Source organism: Pungitius pungitius, chromosome 2 (assembly GCF_949316345.1).
Source record: "Pungitius pungitius chromosome 2, fPunPun2.1, whole genome shotgun sequence".
Taxonomy (NCBI): domain Eukaryota; kingdom Metazoa; phylum Chordata; class Actinopteri; order Perciformes; family Gasterosteidae; genus Pungitius; species Pungitius pungitius.
In genome coordinates, this window is record NC_084901.1 from 31,998,294 (window position 1) to 32,019,785 (window position 21,492).

The 21,492-nt window shown below is 43.6% G+C and overlaps 2 protein-coding genes across 12 annotated transcripts in view; one reads left to right on the top strand and one right to left on the bottom strand.

Moving 5' to 3' along the window:
• On the bottom strand, window positions 1-3,349 carry cltb (clathrin, light chain B). 3 transcript variants are annotated; one of them, XM_037462304.2, is made up of 6 exons: window positions 3,181-3,349; window positions 2,707-2,753; window positions 2,406-2,523; window positions 2,119-2,230; window positions 1,318-1,371; window positions 1-1,020 (listed from the first exon to the last, which is right to left on the bottom strand). In XM_037462304.2, exons 1-6 carry the CDS (start codon window positions 3,347-3,349, stop codon window positions 849-851), a joined length of 672 nt encoding a protein of 223 aa, XP_037318201.1. In that variant the 3' UTR covers window positions 1-848. The 3 variants fall into 3 exon arrangements, with proteins under 3 accessions (XP_037318201.1, XP_037318202.1, XP_062416780.1); XM_037462305.2 differs by lacking the exon at window positions 1,318-1,371; XM_062560796.1 differs by lacking the exons at window positions 1-1,020; window positions 1,318-1,371 and adding an exon at window positions 1,386-1,809.
• Window positions 2,461-21,492, top strand: part of pdlim7 (PDZ and LIM domain 7) — a 27,204-nt gene continuing 8,172 nt past the window's right edge. For 2 of the 9 annotated variants that reach the window (XM_037462290.2, XM_062560795.1), the window contains exons 1-6: window positions 3,542-3,672; window positions 4,661-4,956; window positions 6,955-7,053; window positions 13,484-13,635; window positions 17,350-17,377; window positions 18,005-18,201. In XM_037462290.2, coding sequence (XP_037318187.1) covers window positions 4,927-4,956; window positions 6,955-7,053; window positions 13,484-13,635; window positions 17,350-17,377; window positions 18,005-18,201 — 506 coding nt within the window. In that variant the 5' untranslated portion in view covers window positions 3,542-3,672; window positions 4,661-4,926. Of the gene's footprint in view, window positions 2,595-3,541; window positions 3,673-4,660; window positions 4,981-6,045; window positions 6,191-6,266; window positions 6,292-6,954; window positions 7,054-13,483; window positions 13,636-17,349; window positions 17,378-18,004; window positions 18,202-21,492 lie in introns of those variants that run through there. The other 7 variants (XM_037462289.2, XM_037462291.2, XM_062560791.1 and 4 more) reach the window with 7 other exon arrangements.

Here is a 21,492-nt window from a genome sequence, read left to right on the forward strand (position 1 = left end):
TCAGACTCCACTGTTTTTATTTTCCAATTTCCTTTAACATTCATTTTTTTCTGTATTCTCAATGTCCAAATAGGCAACATGTGAAACAATGTGCAGAGTAAGTGTTTATTATGTCACCTAGAAAACTAAAAATAATGTCTGGAATTTATATTTAACACCAATCTTGCATAAAACTTGTAAAGAAATCGCACATTTGAATCGCCTTGACGCTAAAAATTTAGATCTTTGGTTTCGATTTCTTGTTTTGGCGGAGATGTCTAATTGAATAAATCCATGTTGCTTAATAATGGAGCTGGAGAAATAGCCATGTCAAAAAGGCCACAAATTATGCAATTGAAATAAGAAAAATCTGCTCACTAGGGTAATTGGGGGTATAATACAACAAATGTGAATAAAGACTTGATGACTTTACATTGAGAGGCATGAGTGGTTACAATCTAATAATCAATAGTGAAGTGTTCGACATTATCCAATGCTAATTTATAAAACAACTATAAAATGTGCATCCAAAATATTGGCAGATGCAAGAAAACTGACCTAATGACAATGTAAGATAAAGGGAAGTCAATTGTTTAACTTACAGTAACAGTATTTTCTTAAATATAGCAATGATAAAACTGACCAGCCAAAGGATGTCTTAACAATAGAGCGGTCCTTCATCTTCTCATAAAAGAGGGGGATTAAGTGTATTATTTCAATATATTAGGCATCGAGGAAGGTGGAAAGTTTTTAAAATATAAAACACAGCAGGGAATTTATGGAAAAGGGCATACTAACTTCTGATGCATTGTGAGGTTAAAGCTCAAAAGGCAATGTTTCTAGAACAACATTGTCCCTGTGCCCCCCCTTTAGCGGACTAGAGGTGCTTGTTTGAGGGAAATGAGGACAGATCGCATACGAGAAACATCCTTTGCCTGTTTGTTGGTTTTTGGATTAAAGTCACAGAGACGGGCTACTCTCTCCCATTCAGTTCCGGGACTTTCGCCGTTGCTCTCTGCAACAAAATCCTCCTCTGAAGCCCTACAGGTGGAAAGGAGACGAGGGAAAGATATGAATGAGCTGCAATATTAGAGGGACTGCAGTAACATAACTGAAAACCCCACAAGGTTCAACCACACGAACAGCACCACACTCAATAACGTCATGCTTTTCTTTCTGCCAATCATTGCCCTTTGATGTAACAATGCAATGCAATGCACATAAAGGAACTACAAAACGAGGCGTTATTGAGTGGGCATGCATCTGGTAAAAATCAACTAGTTGTAATTCCTGGGGTAGGACATACAACATCAAAAAGCATAATAATGCTAAACCTACACAAAGCCTATAACATCAGAATTGGGCTGTTTGTAGAAAGCCTTGTCAGCGATCCTAGTGCGCAGGCAAGGCCAAGAAAGCAGGAAAAAGAAGGAGAAAGGAGAACAGTTTCAGTGTCAAGACAACAAGCAGAGAACAGTTAGGGCCTGCATTAACAAGGAACATGTGAGAATCTGTTCTAATGACATGGAGATAAAAGGTTTAAAATTGGAGATTTTCCACAATATTGTAGCACGTGCAAGCTTGGAATGACGGGAGATTTCAGGTTAATACAGACCGCTTTGGTACTGGATTATAGTGCGAATGACAACTGACATTTTTGCCTTCCGTTTGCATTCCTTTGAGCGAGCCACCTTCCTGTTTTGTTTTCCAGGCGGTTTAACTGGACTTCGCCAGAGTTTTTTCTCAACACAAACACAGACACAGCGAAAGAAACTGGCCAAAACTAAAGCCACAGATGCAGAATTATACCGTGCCAGACTTGTACAGAGTCTGTTGGAAAGCGTGAGAAAATAATAGGGTTAGCTTAGTCAAGGAAAGACTACTGCACTGACTGCAAACAGACTTAAATAGCATGTATGAACTAGAAGAAAAAAATATAAATAAGCAAAAAAACAATTTAAATTTGCAAAATCCCAAATTTGAAAGGGTTTTATTGGGAGAAATTTGAATCTGCCACCACCTGAACTGTTCATCTGAAAAGAATGGGTTCAGTATAAAGATTACAGCATCATCTTTTTACACTGATAAACAAACTGTTTCTTCTCTGCACATGAACAGGGGTCCCTGTCAGACACTGACCTGTTGTTGACCTTGTTCTTCTCCATCTGCTCACTTTGATGTACATGCCAGTCCTCCAGCTCCTTTTTGGCCTTGTCTCTCCACTCTTCCTCTGCTGCCTTGGATGCTAAGTCTTATTAAAGGAGCAACGGGCAGAAGACAACACAGTCAGAGAGCCCTCAAGTCATGTAACTTAACTAACTAACTAACTAACTGCAACACCGTTTGGTGAGCTGCATCATGCTTCTTACGAGTCAACTGCATTAAGCGGCACAGCAACATCCCAGTAGTTCCTCCTCTTTGCTCACCTAACGCTTCAAGGCGTGTCTTCTGCTCCTCCCTCCACTTCCGGAGACTCTCTGGCTCCTGCCTCTGAGTGTCCACCTGGGCGATGGCTGCGTAGTTGTCTGTCGGGCCATTGGAGTCCTTTTGGAGGACAGACAAACGTTTACTCCGTTCTAATAAAACGTGTACGAATGCCAGGATAAAGAAATAAGGTAAAGTAACGTCGGATCAAATGAGTTGATGGTGTTCAAAACAAAGCCAAAACACACAAGAAAGTCGCAGAAAATATAACAGGACCAGGCTTTAAATGTTGAGCTTAGTTACCTGATACATATCCCCATTCACAGTGGCAAGCTCATCCTCGAAACCGTCTAACATATTTGAAAGACAAAAGTGTATCGTTAGTATGAACTTCTGTGAGTTTTCCCAATCAGCTACCCTGCTCTTCACGTCTCAGTACACTGTGGCAGTGTATTTTAGTTCTTAAGCGTTGCAGCTCACGTTGAACCGCAGAAATGCAGTCGCACCTGTTTGGCCACTAACGTTTGGTCCGCGGCTTCGTCATCTAACAGGACAGGTTTTCCCGGTGTCAACGGTTAAATAGCTTTGTAACGCTAACTTTCAACGTTAACTGACTATCGGCTAGTAAGCCATTGTTATCCCCATTGCTAACGTTACCTAAACAACTTTACCAACGCCGTCACACCACACTAAGTAGCTCTTTGCTAGTGCCTATGCCCGTTTGGTGCTTGCTAGCATGCTAGCAGAAGCCGACGTTAGCTCAGCCCGCAAACTTGCCGTAGTTGGACGGTGTCGGCTCGGGCGGAGACGTCTGCTCGCCGCCCGCCTCTTCCAGCGCCCCAAATCCTTCCGCGTCGTTCTCTATCCCCGCTATCTCGCTCTCCTGTTGAGCCAGGAAAGCCGCGGCTGGGTCCTCTTCAGTCGGGCGTGCACCGTTGTCAGCCATCTTTTTTTTTTTAAACAAAAGTGTTAACTTAACGTTAAACAAGTTTAATAGTTAGCTAACCGAGGTCGGTAGCTTGAGCTAGCTAACGTCAACGCCCGAACAATCAGGCCAACCGTTTTCCAACGCCAATACAAACTAAATATTTGACTTGACTAAGTGTCAGCTAGTGAAAGTAACGTCAGACTAGTGCAAGCAGCAGAGGGAAACAATTAAAATCGCTTGTATAAAACAATCGCAGCTTCGACTTCAGGCCCTCACTGATGATTCATGATTTCTTCACTTGTTCAGCCACTGTGATGATGGAGCTGGGCAGCACTCCCAAGGTACCGTTTCCCCTTTGTGGCACGTTGTCTCCATCTACTGGTCATCTGCTGCATGTTTCTAGTCAGTCTGGGATTCATTCGATCAAAAGCTTCTACACAGTATCATCTCAACATAGTCTCAAACAATACAACGAGGCTTTATTGAGCACATACGTACACAAAATGAAGCTCAGCAGAAAATTTTACCAAATATATTTAAAGGAAAGTTTGGGTATTTGTTAAATTAGCACAGAGGAAACCTTAAAACGGTATTGAGCATCAACACAATATGCATTAACACAATATGCATTTCTTGAATAAGAGTAGCAATAACATAGTGTGAAAACGAAGTCAAACATGAACACGTTTAATCCCTCTCTAATAAGCACAATGCAAAATTTGCAAAGAATCAAACATAAAAATCATATATTTGCTAATGTTTCTTAATAATTTGCTACCTTGAAGTTATTTTTGGCAGTGGCTTCTGCTTGTTCAAAATGATTTATTTAATATTAGAATAATATTATCCATCCAATAATGGTGACCCAATGTCAGCTGGGATCAACCCCTGACCTGAGCCGGTCACCAGGCTATAGAGTAATAAGTTATAACTTGAACCTTTTATAAAGTTTCCCTTTTCAAAAAGTAGTACCAAGCATTTATGCTATGAGGCTGGTCAAGTCGGTGGTGGAGCGAATGCATTTTGTAATATTTATTATGCATCCTGTTGCTTAAGCTTAATATACTTGCATCTATAACATATTTATATATCATATGTCCTGTATCTAAAATAAGCAGCAGTAAAAACAGATGTCAAATAAGAGTGGATTACAACGCGATGGGTAAATCACATAACATGTTGTGTTGTTTACCCTGAGGGCTGAACATTTATAAGCCTGATCAGTAGTTAATTAGTAACACCTGTGGCTATTTTCTGTTTTAAAAAATGCTATTCTAAAGCTAATTTGTTGTTGATCAATTCAACACGTTGTTCGCTCATCCTGCACAGGGACACATTGTTGCCTTTTCTGCCTTCCAAGTGGCGTCGGAAGTCACCGCGGCCCCAGTGTGAGGCCCGAGCAGCGGCCCACGTGACCTCTGACGTTTCAGGCGAGTCCCTGTAAAAAGAATGTGAGGGAGCGATCCTGCTGCTCACCGAGGGGATCCACGGTGGCTTCCCGACGTCCGCTTTGAGGAAGTCCATAGAAGAAAAAAAAAAGAAAAGAAAAAGTTAGCTCACTCCCCGAAAGACATTCTTCATCCAGTAGACTCGAGATGTTGGGCGAAGACAGCGAGGGACGAGAGGTAAGCTGACAATTGAGTCCCTTCGTACGTGTGACGTTACTTGTCTACTGTTGTGAGTCTTTTTTTTTTTATTCGTGGTAATTAACAAGGCGAATCATTAGCTCGGAAGCACTGCATGCGATTCAAAGTGAGTCATTCGAGCTCATAACTGCGTCTCCTGGTGAGGACTAAGCGTCTCATTCCGTGTGTTTTGACGGTGTTAGCCGATAGAACGCACATTAAGAGTAGATAGAAGGGTTACAGTGACAGCATCGATTATAAATAGCAATACCTAAAGCAGCACTGAAAGAGTACCACAGGCATTACCAGTATGTTTATGGTACTGGTTTGCTGGATCCTCCACTGGTTTAATATAAAGAATGGCATTTACTGAACCACTTACATGCCGTTGTTTCACTTATTGTCTCATTATGATCTCTGCTTTTAAACAACTATATAATAACTTCCATCACCTGTTGCTGCTATTTCCATTTTTTTAGGCTGTCTCTTTATAGTGGAGTTTCTTGTCATTTGTTGCAGGCAGAATATGAAGAAAGTGTTTTAACTAAACTTGGTTTACTTTAATGTGCACTCGAAAGTGAAATGACAGTCTTGCACCATCATTTAAAGTTGATGAATGAGTACGAATTAAAACTCTTAAAAGTGTATGTATCTAATTTGCCCGTTTTGTGGATGGCTGTTATGGGGGGGCTTGCCCGGTTGCTTTTTAACGGACCATGTTGGGATTAAAAAAAAAAAAAATCTCTTCTCTGAGCCCTGTTTTTACAAGACTGAACGTCACTGCTGCTTTAAGAACTTTAAGATGTTCAAATATAATCGCTGCTCTGCCTGCAGGCTTCATGCCATCCAAAAGGAATGTTAAATTCCACAAGCCTTTCTTCAGTTTCCTCTTTGTGCTCCTTCCCCAGAACACTTAAAACAACAACCATCCCTTGACTTTGATGCTGAGGCTTTAGCCAGTAAATGGGACACAGGGGTAGTTGACGTTGCCTCTCTCCGTCCTCCTCTCCCCCACCCTCCCTGTGACTCATGTGGGTGTAGGGCTGAAATAGTTTGGTGTAGTTTTACATTCCTTATATAGCCTCTGAGGAGCGAGGAAAGACTCGCGCTCGCCTGTGTCACAGGCGGCGGCGGGGGTAGGGTTTGCCAGCAGAGACAGAATCTGCTTGCCCCAGCTTACTGACTCCTGAGCTTTCTCCCAGGTTTGGGCTACCGGCCAGCCCTTGAGGACAAGGTGGGTTTCGATGGTGGCGTCTTGGAATGCTAGCAGTGTGTCACAGTGCAGTAACACCTGGTTTGGAATGGAGGAGGAGGAGGACTGTGTTGGGGGTGCAGGTACAAAGGTCACTGGTACAGCTGTAACTCGCAAGTGACGTGACCCGAGTTGCCTTTTGGGTTCTGAAATGACCGGGTTATTTAGTCATTTGCCTGTTCTATTTCTGTGTTGATTGATCTTATTTTTATGGTTTGTCAAATGATGTATTTTGTGTGTTGTGGGCCAATGTTTTATTGTAGTTCACTTTGATATAGTTGAATTGTTAATTTTAATACAGGGAGCGGGCTCTATTCTGCAAAGACACAGCTTCAATGCCGCCGCGGTTTGAATTGTCCGGTAGACGTTTGATGTTTGTGGTACTCATTTGCGTTATTGAATACTTTGTTGCGTTGGACTCCTCCTATGAATGCTTGAGATGCATCCAATTTAATCTGTATATTGATGAGAAACATTGTCTCCTAGTGATTTATTGTCCTTGTAAGATGTGCTGACTAGAAGATATGTTGAATTAATTATCTCTAACAAAAGGCACATTTTAAGTTTTGTAACCTTTTTAATATTACACTCTCAAAAGAAAACAACTTCCGTTTATGTTTGCGTATAAAATATGCGTTTGTAACAAATGGATAAAACCAGCTGCTTGGATGAAGCAGACAAAAGGCCTTTTCCGTGCGTTGAGACCATTTTAAAAAAAACCCGTTTCCTCCTCTTTCTTCTCCCAGGCTATGAGCGTTTACTCTGTGACCCTCAGCGGCCCGGCGCCTTGGGGCTTCAGGCTTCAGGGCGGAAAGGACTTCAGCATGCCCCTCACCGTGTCACGGGTAAGAAACCGTTTGTCACCGCAGTCCGCTTGGTTCGCATCTGGGCACACTGATGACTTTGCAGTCCTCTGGAAGATCTGCACGGAAGGATCATCATCATCATCATCGTTGACGTCCCTGCAAGCTTCTCCATAAAAGCCTGTTCACAGGTCCCTCCCCGAACGAGCCCCACCTGAGCAGTCACATGTCTTCTTTTCGAAAAGGCTTGCAGTGTAGAGGGTGTCGTCTGCAGACTGTGCTGCTCATCTTCATGTCAGTCACACTTTAGTGGTGTGTGTGTGTACCAACCATAGCCCGTTCTGTCTTAACGTGCATTATCTTTTGGATTGATAGTGCTAATTAGTGGTGGACATGCTGTTGTTTGCTTCGCAGTGCTTTGCACTCTCCATGTTGGGTCACCGCTGCTTCGCCGCATGAATTTGAAACACTTGATAAACTAGTGTTGCTATTGACGAGAGCAGCCACCACTTTCCAGCCCTTATAAGTGCAGAGCTACTTTGCCTGACAAACGCACAGACTCGCACTTGCAGCCACACACGCATGCTCACACACAAACTCATTCCGACATTGCTGGCAGCTATTGCGCACACCGATATGACATTCATCCCCCACTGACGCGGTTACATTGCTAACTCGGAGGCTGCAATGACTATATTACGTTCATAAGATCTACATCAATTATGTTTAATATTTGCAGGGTTCATATTTCCGAGGTAATTGGCAGTTGTTAGGCTACTATAAGTGGTTGATCTGCATAGTTTTAAAAACATTTTCAGATCTTTGTCGCGGCCAGAAAGTCACAATCGTAGCATTATGTTCGAATAAAAATCTGAGGACAACTGATGCACTATTCTGTTGCTTCGATATATGGCCTAAAGAGTCCATGCCGTAACTAGCTTTGCACTGAGGTGTGTGTGTGTGTGTGTGTGTGTGGAGTTGACGTAATCCTGTGGCGAGGGAAGGAGTTATCACCAGCCCTGTCAGTACATGTCTTGCATCTGCTCTGCTCACTGGCAGGCGCCGCCGTCAGAAACACAATGTTCCCCTTGGATCCACGACAAGAAACGTGTTTCTTCTACCCATAAAAGACCAAACGACCTGCCCAAAAACAAAACGAGAGATTTTCGGTGGGATACAGTAGTGGACGTGGGAACTGGCGAGGCGCAGTCACTGGTGAATGCCAGCGGGTGTGTCCGTAGTCGAATGTTCTTGACTAATCAGCTCGTGTGGGAGGCCGGATTATCTGCAATCCATGGGCATTACACATGCTGAATTATAAAAACAATGAAAAAATCTTTTCCACGGTCAGTCTCCATAAAATGTGTTCGACCAAGATCCGTTTTAGCCGCCTGGTGTAAAAAATGTATAATGGCTCCCGTTGCTGAAAAACAAAAACCAGTGCAGCCAAGATGGACTGTTCCCGTAGTCCTGCAGGGTGTAGAACCTATAAAGCTGTTCCATGTCTTTTTTTTTTCTGTTTACATCTTGGGGACGGTCATAAAAGACTGGAGCGTGAATCACACGGTCGCAGAGGATGACAACTGCCCAATCGGGGGACAAAAAGCTTAAAGATATACTGTATCCCTTAGTAACAGGAGGTAAGGTCAGGCTGGGAGGAATGTAATGGGTGGCCTTCCTTTATGGGTCTGCGGCAGACGAGACAGTCTGGGTGAAGGAGATTACGCAACAACGATGTTCAGTGAAGGGACAAAAGGCCTGTTGGACGCACTTTAAGGAAACGAGAGAATCGGGACAGACCGATACGATCACGTGTTTTCTGTGAAGATTGGATGACTGTTGATGCTGATTCATTTAAAGCTTGTGGTCATTGAGGGACTCTGAATTTGTTCTGCACCGCGTCAGACGGTCACATCGTCAATAACCAAGAGTTCGGCCCCTCGGCCTGTTTTCGTTGTACCATAAACGGAGAGTCCGATCAGCTCGGTATCGATTGGGAAGGTCGTGGGTGTCGTAACCTCTGGTGTGAGTGGAGTTGGTATCGTAGGTTTACCGTGCACTTTGACTACTTGTTTCCTTTCCTGTCTGCCAGCCTGGAGAGCTGGGCCTTCTCAGCATTCCTGGGATTTTTTGTCGTTTCCAGGCTGCCACTGCCCTTTTTGTCTCCTCCTGTGTCTGATGTGCTTGCACACTCTCATTCTTTGCGGGAATTTCGATGGACCTTTCCAAACTTGTTGGAATACATTTCCAGTGATATCACAGGGAAAGAGACCATGCCAAGACAAGCGGTTTGAAACTCACCGTGAAAGGGTGAAAAACCCAGTATGACCCAAGCATCGTCCTTTTACACCCATTTATCAACAAAAAAATATGTACATAACTTTAATTGGACTCCTGTGGTATTAATAAGCCACTTTTATGCTTTTTTTAATATTAAAACTTCTGTGAAGTGTAAACCAAGTGCTCTTGACCTTTTTACGACCATTAAGGGAAAGACATAATATGAGAAACTAATGTCTTCCTCTGGTGGTACAATTACTGAAATGTTCTTGGATCCCTTTCAACCCAACCTGGCGAGGGGGGGGCATGTGTAGCACTAAACTCTCTTCCCAGCCTGGGATAAATACTTTGTATATCCACCTAATATAAATGTTTAATTCAATGTTGGAATTTGAAGGGATAGTTGAGCAATTTGTTCGTTTTCTGAAGTAGGAGCAAGTGCTCCAAAATGAAGCGGCGGATATCTTGACTTTAGTCTAAAATATATGGGTCAATATTCAATAACACTGGAGACACATTTTCCATAATGCAGCTTAATGGAGCGTTCTGCTTCAACCGTTTCAATTCCAGACCTCCAGTTGGAACGCAGGATTTCATTTCTCTTTCTTTTTCAATAGCATGAGAAGTGTGAGGTACACTTAAGTAAAACGCTAACGCTCTCCACATGTCTGCTCCAACATAGCGTCTCGAGAGGGCTTCACCCCAGGAGGCACGAATCCATCGTAACAGGGTTTCATTTGTCTTACCCTGATCTAAGGCAGCCTTAACACTCGGAGGAGTTTCTCTACATATATCCGTCCCAGACCTCGAGCCGTTACGATTCCAAAAACGTGGCGATGCCGTAACTGAGCCTCCTGTGCGCCATCTGGTTTCGGTCCACAAACGCATGCCCGGACGCTAAAAACAAACGCTAGGAGGGAATTGTGGATGATGTCAAGTCATCGCTCCCCCACCAAAGCTGGATGTGTCAGTCTATTGTTCCCTTTTCTCTGGCTGGTAGGCCATCTGTTGCTTTACTACTTGTACACTCTTTCAACACGCCCCCCCTTCTCATACACGTATAAAGTCTGAAAAGAGAGGCCTTGTTCTAGGGGTGTTTTAATAATTCAGCGCTTACTGATTGCCCTCAGGGGGCATTTTTAGTGTGTCTAGTTGGATGTGAATTCCTATGTTCTGATCATTGTGGCAGTGTTTTAAGGTGACTTGGTGCTAGGTGTTCAACTGCAGCCGTTTTCAGTGCGACCACATACTTCCAGGTTTGGTTTTCCATTTCTCAGAGGGATATTTATGGCCTTGCATCAGCTGTGCTGTGTGAGTGATGTAAGGACAGACTGTCTCTCTCTCCCCCCCCCCCCAAATAGCTGTGGAAAGAATAAAAGTTGACTGGTGCAGAGTTACATGACCTGTATATCTTGAATTTTGGATAAACCTCTATTGATGCTGAAGCAAAACAAGAGAAGCTACCCTGGAGCCAGTGTGAGGCCCTGACTGACGATGTTAAGGGGAGCGCTTCAAAGGTGAATACAATATGTTGTACTTTGAAAAGTTGGCTCGTGCTTTGAAAGTTAATAGCCGACCAAAACCGCCCTGCTGCTGTGCTCTGCCAAAAACCTGTGAAATATTACGGCCAACCATTAGGCCGACCCCATGTTTGAGAATCTATCCGTTGCACAAACGTCATTAGCTTGAACTGAGCTACAATCATAATTGCTCTAAAAAATAATTTATGACCCAATGAGTCTGCTTTTCGTTGGTCGCTTGCTGTCGGAGAAACGGACCAATCGAAAGCCATGTGTGGTATCGCTGTTCCGTGACATTGTCATCCATCGTGTCCGATCGGCGGTGGCTGTATGGTAGCGTGCAGCACGTTGCCTTCAGGGACAGGTTTTCCGCTGTCCTTCGTCTTATTGACAAACTGCTGGAGGGGTGTAGGGTTTCCACCTCCCCCTCCCCCCCCCCACCGACGGTTTGAGCGCAGAAACTTTAACTGCTGCCTTCTCAAGTGGGGGAGCAGCTGCACGCACTGAACCTGAGCCTGGAGTGCAGGTCTCTGTGTCCATCAGTAACTCAACTCACACGGGTAGATGTACACACAAATACAATCTACAGTCGGTTTTTCGCCTCTTTGTCACACCTTTTTTAATTTTGGAAATGTTCAATGATGGGAGTTTGAGAGAAACATTTGGATGGGTGACAAAGAGAACAAACAAAACCAACATAAAACGAGTGGTTTATGAGAAGGTTTGGCCCACCAGAATCCTCCGGAGGCGCTTCAGTGCCCCTCGGTGCAGAACATCTAAGTCTCTGAAACTCAAGCTACTCCATTGTGTTTATTCATCAAAACAGTCGGTGACTCCTTGGGCCCATTAAGGAAACATTTGCACTCCATTTATTCATAGTTTTCCTTTTTTAGTTCTTCACCTGTCTGTATTTCCCATGCTATTTTATATATATATATATATATATATATATATAGAACATCTTTGGCTCCTTTCAATCACCCACATTTGCCAAACCAGCTTCAAGGTTGGCTTGAATTTTTTTTAATTTTCTTTCTGAGATGATGACACAATGATGGGATTTAATTTCGTACACTACAAGGATATCTATTACTGCAGTGGCTAGTAACATTTAAACACTTCTGTAATTCAACAGAGATTCCGTTTGGCATAAACAATTGCAGCTCCCTTGAGGTGCTTTTGTGGCCAAGGCTCATGGGTTTTTTGTTGTTGTTAAACGCTTATAAAAGCCTTGTTTTGTTAAAATCTTCCGGCTCGGGTTCTAAAATCCAGTATTGTAGTAAAAAGGGGTCTGCGGCTCTCAGAAGTGGATATCGCTGTGCCCTTTTTCAGAATGAACGCTGTTCACGCTCTTTCAAGTCTTCTTAAACTAGAGAAGTGATTGCTTTCTTAGCCCCTCTAATTGCTTCCTGTGAGTGCAAATCAAAGCCAAAGAAAGTGATTATTAAACTTTGCTGTAGAATAAATATAGCCAGCTATAGAAATGGAGGGCAAATTGGAATCCATTTCCTTTTTTGCTTCGGCATCTTTTGATGCAAGGCCGGCTTTAATGTAGTTGTCTTTGTGGGGAGCGGAGTTGTACCTCAGCCTGCCCCTGGAGTCACTTTACAGAGCACATTACCTCCCTGTGTTTGTGTGTTTTAATGTTCGGAATCAAAGCGCCTGAGCGGGATGGCTTAGCTGAACGTGGCAGAAAACTATTGATTGAATCTGAGCTTTTGATGAGCTAACATTTGCAGGGATCCATGACATCAGAGAGTAATCCTTAGTGTTTTTTTTTTTTTGTGCCAGACATCCTGACACTGGCTTACTTATCTGATGCCCACCCTTTCTTCTCCATTCGTCTGAGACTTTGACACAAGTCTCAAGTTTCATTAAGCTGCATGGGCAAGCTGACTCTTAAGCTCTAACCAAACAAGATCTAGCATCACTTATCTGTATATTAGACGTCACTACTGTCTGCCATGTCCTGCAGATCCACTGTGTGCAGGTAGCAAACCATTACTACCCATACCGACCATGTCAAGTCCTGCCTGTTTGTACCGAGACTCGGGCCCTCTGCTCTGACTCCACCTCTCTGGGGGAAACCGCGGCAGGATGACGTCATTGTTTTGTCAGTGACTTACCTGTCAGTCTGAATGTGCTGTTCCCGCAAGTGACGTGACTATTTGTAACATCTGGTCCCTGTCTGCAGCTCGCCAGGTTTTTTTTTTTTTTTTTTTTTTCAGTCACATCTGCAGTAAATCATACACTGATGACGTCATGATGACCTATAATGCCTGTTCCCGATAGTGTTGAGTGAAATATCTCTGCTGGCTCTTCAGGGCCCAGACACACGGACTCCCTGAGCTGATTATTGAGACTCGTTAGTAAGGAACGCCAACAGACCATGTTTGGATTTCTTGAAATTTTCTGTGAACTGGTGTGAATGAAGTCATCATGGTAGGTAGGAAAGTCAGACAATGATGAAATACCTTCTTACTCTGGAAACGATGTTGTTGAGCGATGCGCTACCAAATATAACAAAGTAACCAAACTACAAGATGGATACAAATATTGCACGATTGTCGAGTTTTGAATTTGGCCAATTAATGTGATTTAAATTTTTCCTCTGGTGCACCTTTATAAGGACATGCTCTTTTTTTCTTTTCTTTTTTTTTTTTTTTTTCCAGCTGTCCCCGGGCGGCAAGGCAGCTCAGGCTGGTGTCGGGGTAGGAGACTGGGTGGTGTCCATCAGCGACACTAACGCAGAAGACATGACCCATGTGGAGGCGCAGAACAAGATCAGAGCAGCAACAGACTCGCTCACCCTCACCCTCAGCAAGTAAGTCACGTGACGACGCGTTATGAAACAAAGACCTCTGTGAACGCACCCACTTATCTCGGTCAAACTCATCAGCATTAAACATTACAGCGTGTGCAGTGTCTTCTCTGGAGAAGTATAAAGGCATTCGAATTTGCTTTTGGTGGCGACACACATCGGCCCTCAAGTGATTTTTACCCAAGCTTACCCATTATTTCCTGGATTCTTGGCGCAACCATTATCTTTGAGTAATGCGGTGCCCATTTCCCCCACTTACAATTGTTTTATAAAAACCTTTCATTATTTCATCTATAAATTGTGTCCCGTCTCACTGTCTGGCCTAGTTAAAACAAATGGCCTAAACTACTAAATGCATTGTTCAATTGCAAACCCATCCATAAGAAGTTCAAATAGGATGCAATTTATCTCAAATAAAGGAGGTGAACAATCACACTTTGGACTGGACAAATTATCCCAGGATTTAGGTATTTTATACAAAATTCTTCATTATTATTCATCAATCTGTATGATTCAAAATTGGAATTCATTAAAGTAACGAGAGGATTGTGAGGTATTGGAGCTGCATGCTCTTTGAAGTCTTTCTTGGTTTTTATCATATCAATATTTTGTCCTTTTATTTATATATATATATATATATATATATATATATATATATATATAAATTTTAATTCAAAAGAAGCAAAGCAAGAGATTCGTAGTCTGCACTTAGCAGAAGAAATGCAGGCCAAATGTTGTCAGGCAGATGAAACAACCTTTGTTTGTTTGAAACGTTCATTTTCAGAGGAGCCACAAGTAGCCTCTTAAATTAGTCCTCGACGTTCTATTGAAAAGGGAGAGACTTTTTTTTTTTTTTTCTGAATACAACACTTGGTTAAGTGCGTGCTAGAAAATTGCAACTGGATATCAAAGTAATTTTATATGATCCTCCAGAAGAAAACAGCGAGCACATCAGCTAATGAGATGTATCATGATGTATATTGGACGCACAGTTAAGAGATTACTGTACGTTGACGGTTTAAACAGTTTGTTCCCAACTGGCGTGAAATGAGATCCACAGATGGGACTGTGTTGAACTACAGATTTTGGTGAATTAAGTCCTCAGAGTTTGCTAGTGAGAGGAACTGCGATGAGACTGGGTGGATTTAAATAGATCAAATCCTTCACTTTCCACTCTGTGGCTCCTCTTACCACAGTGTTTTAGGGGGGCATTTGTGGTGTGACGAGGTTGAGCCAAACCGTGTATTTAATATCTAGTTTGATACAATTTGTCGAAATTAACTATTATTATCCCAAGGAGAAAGTTACTGTAAGGGATGTCATAAAAGGCTCTTGGAAAACAGGAATTGCAAGTAGAGGCATTGGGACATTTATTTATTTGATTTATCATGGGTGGGGTTTTCTTAAGAGTTTAAAAGTTGAGGAGAATTAGAGAAGTGACGTTATCTTTTTGTGGTCCGGGGAAACGTTAAAGAAAAGTGACGTCACGGTCTCTGCAGAGGGATCGATTGGTTGTCGCACTGGAGCCGGATAATGAGCCCCCTCGACTCGTGGGCCGTATCTGGCCCGACCCTGAAATGAGTTTTACACCCCTGGTCTAAGAGAATCTAATATTTCTAACCTGCCTTTGGTCCTGCTTCCTTGCGCTTCTGGGTATGCTCTGACACAACTTGAATATGAATCATGTAAAGAACTTCACTTGGCCCATTTTGGGACGCACAGATCATGTTTTGTGTGTAATCCTGGCACGCTGCATCACACCGAGCGTTTGCTGCAGTTAATTCCCCGTGGGTTACGTATGGAAAATAAGCCACAGGGTTATCTGCCCCCCCCTCTTCTGCTGCTTTCAGTGGTTTGCCTCTATTTCTCATCTGCACGTGGAGGCCAGCCATTGTAAACATCTCACATTCTTCCACCACCCCCTGACTCTCCGCTCTGCTCTCTTCATCTCCCCATTGTCCTGTAAATCTATTGGAAGACAAATATGGTTTTCCCCAAAACACTTCTCAGAGAGAATTGTCAGTTTAATTAATTTGTATCTTGGCCGCCAGCCACATTTTTCTTTTATGTGCCGAGGGGTGGACAGCTGACCGGTGATGACATATGGTCTATTCTTTGGTTTAGTGCCTGATTTTTGTTCAACACCAATGATCATTTGTGGTCTTTTTAATGGAGACGGTTATGGTCTTATCTAGGAGCTTTTCTCAGGGTGCTTCAGAGAAAAGGAGATCACGTGGCAGCAGCTACAGGGCCACAAGAGGTCCATATTTTAATCTCCGGGACCGGCTCAGAAAGTTTTGTCTGGAGTTTGTTGGTCATGCGTGCAAAGTTGATTACAGTATCGTGGGAGATTAGAATCAACATAGGGCAGTAGATGATCTCATAGTGTGAATATTTAGTTTCAGTGCAGGTCAAATTGGGTCCAAAAAAAAAGGATTCCATGAAACGTTAACTTGATCACTTCTACATTTATTTATTTAAGCCCCGTTCTCCAAACGACTGCAGCACTTAGCGGTCGTCACAGACGGCCCTTACAGCCCCGGCTTCTGAGTATCACTCATCAAATTGTGGGTGACGGCGAGCTGAAGCAGTATAAATGTCACGTTGATTTGTCTCCCAGAAGTGTGACGCGCGCAAACATGTCAAAAGGCCTCCTCTCACCCTCCGTCTATACGGCCCCGTTGTCGTCCTGTCTTAAACGTTGCTCTATCAACGTTGAGCATGCAGTGACATGAGCAGTTATTCATTACTCATCGTCACAGGAAGCAGCACTGTCTATTGTGGGGGGGGGGCATTGTTAACCGGTCCGGTTGATTTGCAGACCGTCTCGGTGAACTGGAGTGAGGTTTTGTTTATATGCCGCCACAGAGAAACGACAGCAGCGTTTTTACAGCCTTGCTCTTTGCTCCCATTCTTTCTTTTTCTAGTAGCATCGTTGACCGACTGCGTTAAATGTTGACATGTCCAACCCAGTTATCTACACCACTGGTTTAAGATGTGTGAAACATAAGTGACGCTAGTACCAAACCTCTGATTCTGAATCCAACAGTAGGGATACTTGCTGCTACGTTCGTACCTGTGTGCGTCTGTATTATGATGCGTTGGATGAATATGGACATTTTGAGGGCGTTCTCATTTAATATTGCATCTGGGAGTGGTTTAGTTGTGGTTTTGTCAGTGTGTTGAACTGGTTCTGCTGCTTAGATAACCCGTGTAAAGCAGTCTCAAGTCTCTGCAGCCCGTTAATTAAAGCAATTAAGCCTTTTGTTAGAATGTTGTCATTGCTAATGTGAAGGAAGGGCGAAACTACACTAATGGTCTTACAGTGAAAAGCTTTAAATAATATATTTAGGAAAACTTTTGTTACTCTTTAAGCTAACTAAAATGTTATGTAAGATTGCAGAAATTATTCTTTGTACAATATGAGATGGAGATTAGTGTCTATGTATTTGGAATATCTTATTCTACCCCAGATCCTTTCAGCAGACTGTATAATACTAGTTTTGTTTAAAGTCGTAATAAGGTTTTTTTTCAGTTCTATAAACACAGAAACAAACCATCAAGGATTCAGGGTAAAGGAGTCTTTACCCTGACCTTTCCCATGACTGAAAACATCGCGAACATGTGTGATCTATTAGACTCCAGTTTCCCGTATTGTGACTTAAATGTGTGAAGTTGAGTCGGTTTGCAGTAACTTGTCTCTCCTTTTTTTCACAGAGCTTTCAAAGCGGGAGGAGAAGGGAAGGTAAGACTCCATTTGTCTGACACATTGAGCTCCCCTTTGTGTGAACACTTGCATGCTTGGACCTGGTCTGCTGCTGGACTGACTGCAGTGACAGTGATTGAATGGCAAACTGCTTTTTTTTTTTTAATCGTCGCTCACAATTGGCTTTCAATAGCGCAATTATGTCCCCTTGTGTTGGAGTTCTCCTGGTTCACTCGAGTCACCCGTCGAGTCCTCCGACGCACAGAGCATTAGCAAAGCCTTAGTGAGGCGCTAAATTAGCAGTTTGCTGGCTGCAGTGTTGTGAATTGTGCTGTTGGAGTTTCCTGTCGTTTTCATTTTGTGATGCCTTGCACAATCCCCCGAAGCCAGTGTAGTACTGGTGCAAATGGTTTCACTGTCTAACCTCTTTAAGAGCTACATGCCCAACCGATAACGCCGTGTGTGTGGGACAACGGTGGCATGAAGTGTTTTGTGCTGCACAAAACTGCAGCATCAAAATACGCCTCACAAGTTCCAATAATAATATATCTGCAAAAAGCGTGGGATTGTGCAACAGCAGAAGCGCCTTTTTCGTAGTGAGCCTAAAATGTCTTACCGCATGCTGTTTGCTGTGCTGCAATGTCTCCCTCTCCCACACCCCCACAGGACTCACTCGTGCCGGCTTCCGTGCAGCCAAAGTACTCCTTTGCCCCGAGCTCGGCCATTAACAAGATGGCGAGGCCATTTACAGCAGGTGGTGGTAGAGCCAACTCAGGACCCGCTATCAAACCCGTGGCATACTCCCCTAAACTTAACACCCCGAGCTCACAGGGCCGTGCCGGTATGCAGCAGCCACGGAATGGGTAGGTGGATAAATGAACAGTATTCCCTCTGGAACCACTATGGGACTAATGTGGTTTTAATGCTATTCAGATGTCTCACTCTTCTGGTTTTACACAACGGAGATAACAACTCCTTTGGGGTTGCCAAACGGCATTATGTTAACAATTTACTGAAGTGTATTGCCAACTTTATGTCACATAAAAATAAAAATAAATCTAAATCTAAACGATATGCTGATTCACTGCTGGACTCCACTTAATTACTCCCCCTTTCTGCCAATATATGTCGCAAACAAGACATCAAGCATACATCTGTATAAACATTCGTGATTGCTTAAGAAGGCAGCAGTAACGCGATGCCGTTCTAGATTGTATCACGGATGGACTTTGGCCTTAGAATGATTTTTTTTGGGGGGGGAAAAGAAGGAGGTTGTCAGCTCTTGTCAAAACAGACCTCAATGATCCTCTTGGCCTTTATCGTACAGCTGAAAGCAAACGCTTCGTTAGCATAGCAGGGGGGTATTTAGCTGACATCTGCAATGTAAGCTGGTTTCCTCAGCTGAAAGGAATTTATCGGTTGACAAAAACGTTTTTACAGAGATTAGTGAAGGATGTCTTGCTATAAGTAGTCACAGATTTATGGCCTTGTAAAATCAGTATTTGCCTTTTTGGCCAATGTAGGAGTTATGATTTATTTTTGTACTATTCCTTTTTTGCTTCGGTCATCCACACTGGAGGGAGGCAAATCCTTAAAAGTACGACTTTTTAAACTTGAGAAATGTATACTTTCTTGAAAATCAATCCACCTTTCAAACTGATTTGCTATTTCAACAGACTGGTTATTGATTGACTGCCTGTAGAGGCAAGATGAGAGGAACAGTCAGCAGTATGCTGAAAGCAAGTGAGCAGAATGGATTTGCAATTGCAGTATTTCTCAGCTATTAGACGCCGTGTTCTTTAACCAAAAAAAATGTCCAAAAAGCCTCTGAGGCCCGGAGAGTCTGGTTCCTGTGATTTGGATCACAGCATTCATAGTGTGACTGACTCGATGGTGAGCTGCGGCCCGACAGCTGTGTCCTGCCTCACTCGTGAATTCTGCCGAGTTCTCAGCAGCTTTTACTGCCCTGATCCTCCGATTAACTCCAGCAGCCACATCTTGCCTGCTCTTCAGAAGGCCCGCATGGTTGCAAAGTCGCCCTGTACGCGGCCAAAAGCCGCTCCTCTGGAGATTGGAGCTTAATTATAGCCGTCTTCTGATGGAGACGTTGCTGGATTTCTCCACACAGTTTGATGCCAACAGCATAGGTCTGTTCATCAGGTTTTGCGTGATGTCCGTACAGAGCTGACATCATGGAGCTGCACTTATCGCGGTGGTCGGGCTTTAGAGGCACAAGAGAAAGTATACAAACTGCTACGCCACTTGAATCAGGCAAAGGGGGTTCTTTTCCCTGCAGCCGTTTACATATCTCTGAAAAAGCCTTTGTGCACATGGGCGTGATGCATGTTTGGTGTCAGTGCTCGTGGGCCGTCAGCAGGACCGTAGATGATTTGATAAGCCAACAATGCCGTCTTTCTCTCCCAGAGCTTGACATAACGGCATGTCTTGCAGAACCTCTTGCACGATTTTTGCATCTCGCAGCATTTCTGATCTTCTGTTGTGGATAAAAATCTTTGCATAGTCATTATTGCCTTTCTTTAGATAAAGCTGAACTCTGATCTCCTCTGTTATTCTGTTTTCTTTTCTTTAAATGCAACAGATGGAAGCTCTTGACAAGTTAGTATATTCCTCTTTTCATTTATAGTCCATACAAGTTAATGTTTGCTTTTGTTGCACTTTAAGTTCACACTTTTTGTGTGTCGCAACCCTTCGTTGGTTGTATATGTTTACTGATTATGAGCATTTATGATGAATATAAAAAAAAACATAGCTCATACTGATATTTCTTTTTCCCGTCAACTGGAAACCATCGCAATCCACGCAATAATAATAATAGTAACGTCTGTCTCTTCTCTCGCATCTTTTATACAAATTGATTTCATCTTTGGTCAATTCTCCAGGGGTGAAGCGACTTACTATGGTGATGTGTGCCAGGACTCCAAGTAAGGGCCGGCTGCATGCATGCTGGTTTGTCTGCTTGACGGGTAGTACGGCCTGGCTAGAAGTAACGTGAGGAGGTTCTCCGACATCTTGTCGATAATAGAGATGCAACTCGTATTAGTAACCATTCATCTTCATCCTCTGCCTGCTTTATGACGCAGTTGTCCTGTAATCCTGTTGAAACGCTGTGGGGGAAGTGGAAAGCATCTTTTTGTTCTGCTTCACGAGTTGCCCATCAAAATAGAAGCTTTTTAATAACATTGTAAAATGTTTCCAATAACATGGCCAGGTCTGACCATTTTTTCTCCCACAGATTCTAATGACTGTTATAAATATGATTTCTAATGTGGTAATATCCATTTATGACCGTCTGCACTGGGCCCATGAGAAATCTTAAGTAATGGATATCCATTAGCTCACTTATTGCGTGACCGCGACGCTGAGCGTTAAGTGTTGCATGATCTGTTCTGAATGTCCTCTATTTCCAAGGTCACCTGATTTTAGCTGCATTGGTGCGAGTGGGTATTCCTTTTGTTGGCATTGTGTTAACCGCGCCTGCCTTGTGCCGCCGCCGCCGGGTGTGTGTGCAGGCACGGCCTCCGGGTGGAGAACTTGCCCTGCTTTATCCCCAACGACCGCAGCAAGAAGCGGCTGATCCAGGACACGGAGGACTGGCAGCCCCGCACCGGCACCACCCAGTCCCGCTCCTTCCGCATCCTGGCCCAGCTCACGGGCACCGACTTCAGTAAGCCGAGAGTGATGGGGTCAGGGGTGGCGGTGTCTGGTAGCCCAGGCGACGTGTAGGTGAAGGCCCGTGACTGGAGGGTCCGATCATAGTGACTATCGGGAGGGGGGTAGGGGGGTGGGGTCACTTTTTTTTTTATTTGCCGTGTAGAGGGGCCTGCAGTCTTTAGTGAGACCGGCTTTTCTCATGACTGTAAGCGGTCTGAGGAGGAGCACGCGGTCGGGTGTGCTACCACAAAGGCTGTGTGGAGAAGTGCACGTGATCAGCTGTTTGCGTGTCTCTTGAAAATGCGTTTCGCCATCAGTGGGGCGTTCTAATGTGTGTGTCTCTCCTGGATCTCTCAGTGCAGGACCCAGATGATGAGATCATGAAGAGGTCCAGGTAAAAAAAAAAAAAAAAAACTTTTGTGAGTTGTTTGTGCATCCGTGTGTGGAAGCTGCAGTTTGGCACCTATTCTAGAAATGAAAAC